Source organism: Geospiza fortis, unplaced genomic scaffold (genome assembly GCF_000277835.1).
Source record: "Geospiza fortis unplaced genomic scaffold, GeoFor_1.0 scaffold305, whole genome shotgun sequence".
Classification (NCBI taxonomy): Eukaryota; Metazoa; Chordata; class Aves; order Passeriformes; family Thraupidae; genus Geospiza; species Geospiza fortis.
The window spans coordinates 253,854-258,584 of NW_005054604.1; the positions used below are offsets into that span (position 1 = coordinate 253,854).

At 46.0% G+C, this 4,731-nt stretch overlaps 1 protein-coding gene across 1 annotated transcript in view; it reads right to left on the reverse strand.

The window, feature by feature from the left end:
• The window catches only part of GRIK4 (glutamate ionotropic receptor kainate type subunit 4), a 200,629-nt gene that overhangs the window by 33,677 nt on the left and 162,221 nt on the right, over window positions 1-4,731 (reverse strand). The window contains 2 exon segments of the mRNA XM_031064547.1: window positions 2,927-3,031; window positions 4,639-4,721. Coding sequence (XP_030920407.1) covers window positions 2,927-3,031; window positions 4,639-4,721 — 188 coding nt within the window.

Sequence of the window (4,731 nt, forward strand, 5' to 3'; positions counted from 1 at the left end):
AGGGAATAGAAGTGTTTCAAACAAATCAGTTAATACAACCCTTGGGAGCCAAGAATGTCTCCGGGATGTGAATGCCTGTTCTTTACCCTGTTCCTTTAATTAAAATATTTCTAATGATTTATTTAGGCCTTTTCATTAAAAGAAGCCAGGCTGGCAACAAGAAAATAACCATTTATGGCACAGCAGAGCTGCCTTTGGCTTCTCTTTTGGAGGAGCGTGGATGGGAGGCAGGTTGGGCAGGAGGGGAGGGTTTTTTCCAGTTAAACACAGCTCAACAAACTCCCTTAGGCTGGGAGGGACCTTGACACCCCTCTGGGCACTGCTGTGGATGAGAAAAGCTCCCTGAGAAAGGGAGAGAAGGCAGAAAAGCTGAGACAGGAGCAGCTTTATGAAAATCAGCTCTTTCCTGGTGGGTTTGTGACAGGGCAGGGCTTGCAGCTTTCCCCAAGGGTCTGCCCTGTCCTTCCAGCACTTTCTCCCTGCGGCTGGAAGTGTTACATCCCTGCAGCCTGATGGGGGATTTGGAAAGCTTGATCCCAGAGCAGCTTTTCCTGGGCGTGTCACAGCCACAAAGCTCCTTTTCCACCGAGCTGTTACAACAGGTCAGCAAAGGTTTTCTCCTGTCACAGCAGGTTTGCGGGGAAGAGATGAGATTTTATTCTCAGGGCAGATCAGGCTGCAGCTCCCCACGGAGCTCTGGGAGAAGCTCTGCCCCAAAAGGACCTGTGAGTTTAACGTGCAGTCCCTGCCACACTGAAACACATCAAAACCAAAGCTGTCACAGGGAGCTTTGCAGCCTTCCCTTCCTGAATCCAGCTGAATTTGTGCTCTTATTAATGCAGATGGGCTTGGATCTGTCACTTCTGTTCAGAGGGTGATGGGTTTGGGAGAGGATTAAAAGGGCATTGATGCTGTGAGAGATCTCTGTGGGGAAAATGCCATCGTGATCCCCCCTGCTCGCTCAGAGAAAGGCAGCATCAAAGCCAAGCTGTCACTTGACAGGTAAGGACTGGCAGGTAACATCCTTGCCAAGGCTGAAATTCACTGCTGCCGGGCCAGGAGAGGGATCCTGGTGCCAAAATGCTCTCTTGGTGAGGGTAGGGTACAATAGCTTTTGTTCTCTGCCAGCATCTAGAAGTGGCAATCTCTGAGAAAAGGGCAGCAGTGGAGCTGTCAGCAGGGAAACAAGACAGATGAAACCCCTTTTTTTTTTTTCCTATTTTTTTTTCTCCTGAATTAGGTTTGGATTTACCAGCAAATTCCTTGGATTTGTGTCATGTAATCTCATCAGTCTGATATCCTCAACTTCAGCTCAAACCAGAAAATATGGCTCGGGCAGAAAGTGTGAGACGAGGAAATACCACTCAAATTAATGATTCTAATGAAATCTGCTCGGTGCTCTGTGGGCAGAGGAAAGCTGTGAAGAACCTACAAGCACCGAGACAAAAAGTAAATGAGTTTTAGCTGAGCAAACCTGTTAGAGAGGAACCATAAACCAGGAGTGAAATGAGCTTGAACTTCCCCTCACGGGGGGGAGATGATGGGAAACTCCTCACATGGGTTTGCCCCATTTGCTTTCCCTCCCAGAAACAGTTTGAAAATATTCACAGTACCCGTTTTTTCCCTATTTCATACAAAATCCTCCAATTTTCCCTCCATCCAAATAATTTTAAGCCACAAGCTTAAGAACTAAAGGAGTGTGAGCTTGTACCTGGCACAGATTCCCTGCCCTGAATTAGCACCTGGGACAGGCCAGAGACTATTCACATTTTTTTCCTATTTCATAGAAAATTCTCCCATTTTTTCCCCATCCAAATAATTTTAAGGAAACACAGCCACAAGCTTAAAAACTAAGGAAGTGTGAGTGTTCTTTCAGACTCCCTGCCCTGAATTAGCACCTGGGACAGGGCAGGGATTGGCTCTGCCATCATCCCCTCCATTCCCTGATGGATTCAGACAAATCCAAACCATCCTGAGGCACGTTCCTGATAAAACCAAACACGCTGAGTTTGCCAGAGCTCAGCTGACACCCCGAGCACCTCATGGTGCAAACAAGGGGAGTCTGTCACTATCACATTTTCTGAAAAATCCCTTCACCAGGATTTCTTCTCCTGGGAAGCTGAGAAGCCTCAGAGAAAAATGAAAACAATAATTATCTGATTTGCTTCTCCTGTGTTTTGCTGCTTTGGAATGCGGTTTGGACATGAAAACAATAATTATCTGCTTGCTTCTCCTATGTTTTGCTGCTCTATAATGCGGTTTGGACATTGTTTACCACCTGGTCATTGTTTGTTTGGTTTCATGTGAATTGTTTTAACTTAATGACCAGTCAGTGCCAAGCTGTGTCAGACTCTGGAGAGAGAATCACCAGATTCATTATTATCTTTTTTAGCCTTCTGTCTGTATCCTTTCTCTATTAAGCCTCAGAAAATGAAAACAATAATTATCTGATTTGCTTCTCCTGTGTTTTGCTGCTTTGGAATGCGGTTTGGACATGAAAACAATAATTATCTGCTTGCTTCTCCTATGTTTTGCTGCTCTATAATGCGGTTTGGACATTGTTTACCACCTGGTCATTGTTTGTTTGGTTTCATGTGAATTGTTTTAACTTAATGACCAGTCAGTGCCAAGCTGTGTCAGACTCTGGAGAGAGAATCACCAGATTCATTATTATCTTTTTTAGCCTTCTGTCTGTATCCTTTCTCTATTCTTTAGTAGAATAGAATAGAATAGAATAGAATATATATCATAATATAATATATATCATAATATTTCATAAAATAAGAAATTACCGTTCTAAGAACATGGAGTCAGATTCATTCCTTCCTGCCACAGGGGACCCCAGAAAATACCACAGGGGTCCAGAGCCCCTTTTGGTCCCCAGAGCACCCCCTGAGCCCAGGACACCCTCCCTGGCTGCTCTCACCTGCCGGAAGCCACCCCGGGTGTGCTGCAGGATTTTCAGGGCGTAGTTGGAGCGTTGGCCTTTGCTGTTGAATTCGATGTGGCCGGTGAGACCTTCCAATTCTACCTGTCCAAGAGAGACTCAGTTACAGCGCCCAGCGAGGCTGCCCCACCCCGCTGCGGGCATCTGGCTGATAGCACACAGGCAAAAGTGAAAGAAAATCCTTCAGAAACCCAAAACCAGGACAAATTGGAGGTCCGTTTCCACTAATAACCTGGGGCAATGGGAATGCTTGTGTCTCCACAGGTTCAGGAGCAAAGTGGATTCCAGCAAAGAATTCAAAGCCATTATTTCAAGCACAGAAACACATTAAAGACTCTGAACTGGACATTTTTGGAGTACAGTACTGTTCTTTAAAACTCTACAGTACTGTACTCTGAAACTCTAAACTTTTCTCTACTTAGCTTAACGTGTCTCTGCTTTAAACTATAAATCCACATTCTCGCTTCTAGCACCCAAATTTGGAAGCCTTCTCCAAGGTCTCAAATCAAATCCTGTGTTTCATTCTGAGTGTTGGCTTCCAGGCCCAAAGTTCTGAGAGTTCTCTGTCCAGACCCAGGAGGGATGGCCCCACACACCCCACAGTCCCTGCAGGAACAGCAATGCAACTCTCTTATCTCAGTTCTCTTTATTTTTGGAGTCTGGCAAGAGGAGAAAAGACAAGGAGAGGAGCAGGGAATCAGCAGCACGAGGTGCAGGACTCCCAGATTTCCTTGCTTTGGGAAAACCAGCTCCACATCCCCTCACTGCCTCCCTCCATCCCAAGGCTCAGATCACTGGCTCTTTGAGCAGCAGAGCTGTGGGGAGCTGGAGGATTTTGTTGTCCCTGTCTAAAGATGGGATTTAAAACAATGGCCCAAAGTGGTACAATGCTCAGGTTCAGCTGAGCTTTCCTCTGAGGGGAAAAATCTCTCATAAATAAAAAACCTTTATAAAATTTCCTTGTCTCATTTACACTCAAACAGAGCCAGAAACCTGCTCCCTGCTGGTCACCTTCGCTCTGAGGAGCAACAAACTCCAACTATTTCAAAAGGCTGGGATTTCAGAGTGTTCTCGTGCCAGATTTAGGCTTGTTTCGTTCCAAAAATGACAATTTTGGGTTCAAAGGAGCCCAAACCCATAGGAGAACTTACATCTTGCCCTTGGGCTCTGAGCAATTGTACTGCGTGATCTCGGATCAGCTCAAGTCAGAGCTCAAATCACTTAGAAACATTCATACTTTTAAAAAAACAATTGAATTCCATCTTTTCTGCAGCAGAGCCTGAAAAAGGGAGAGTTTCATGTCGTGGCAGGCTGTGAGGAGCTGGAGGATTTTGTTGTCCCTGGCTAAAGGTGGGATTTAAAACGTGAGATTTTCATGAGAGTTTCATGTCGTTCCAAGGCCAGTGAGTGTCACAGACATCTTTTATGAAAAATCCTTTCCTTGGGAGTTTTCCTCCCGAGAAGCTGAGAGGCCTCAGGAACAAAATGGAAACAATGGTTATCTGCTGCTGTGGAATGCAACAGGTGCATCTGTGATTGGTCTCATGTGGTTGTTTCTAATTAATGGCCAATCACAGCCCAGCTGGCTCGGACAGAGAGTCCAAGCCACAAGCCTTTGTTATTCATTTTTTCTTTTCAGCGCCTTCAAAGAGCCCCGTGGCAGCCAGGAGCATCCCTCAGCCCCCTCTCACCATTCTCAGGTAGTTCATGAGGCTGGTGCCGTGCTGCCAGATCTGTGCAGAGCCGCAGGACAGGGGCTTGGCGCCGAACTTCTTGCTGCGGTG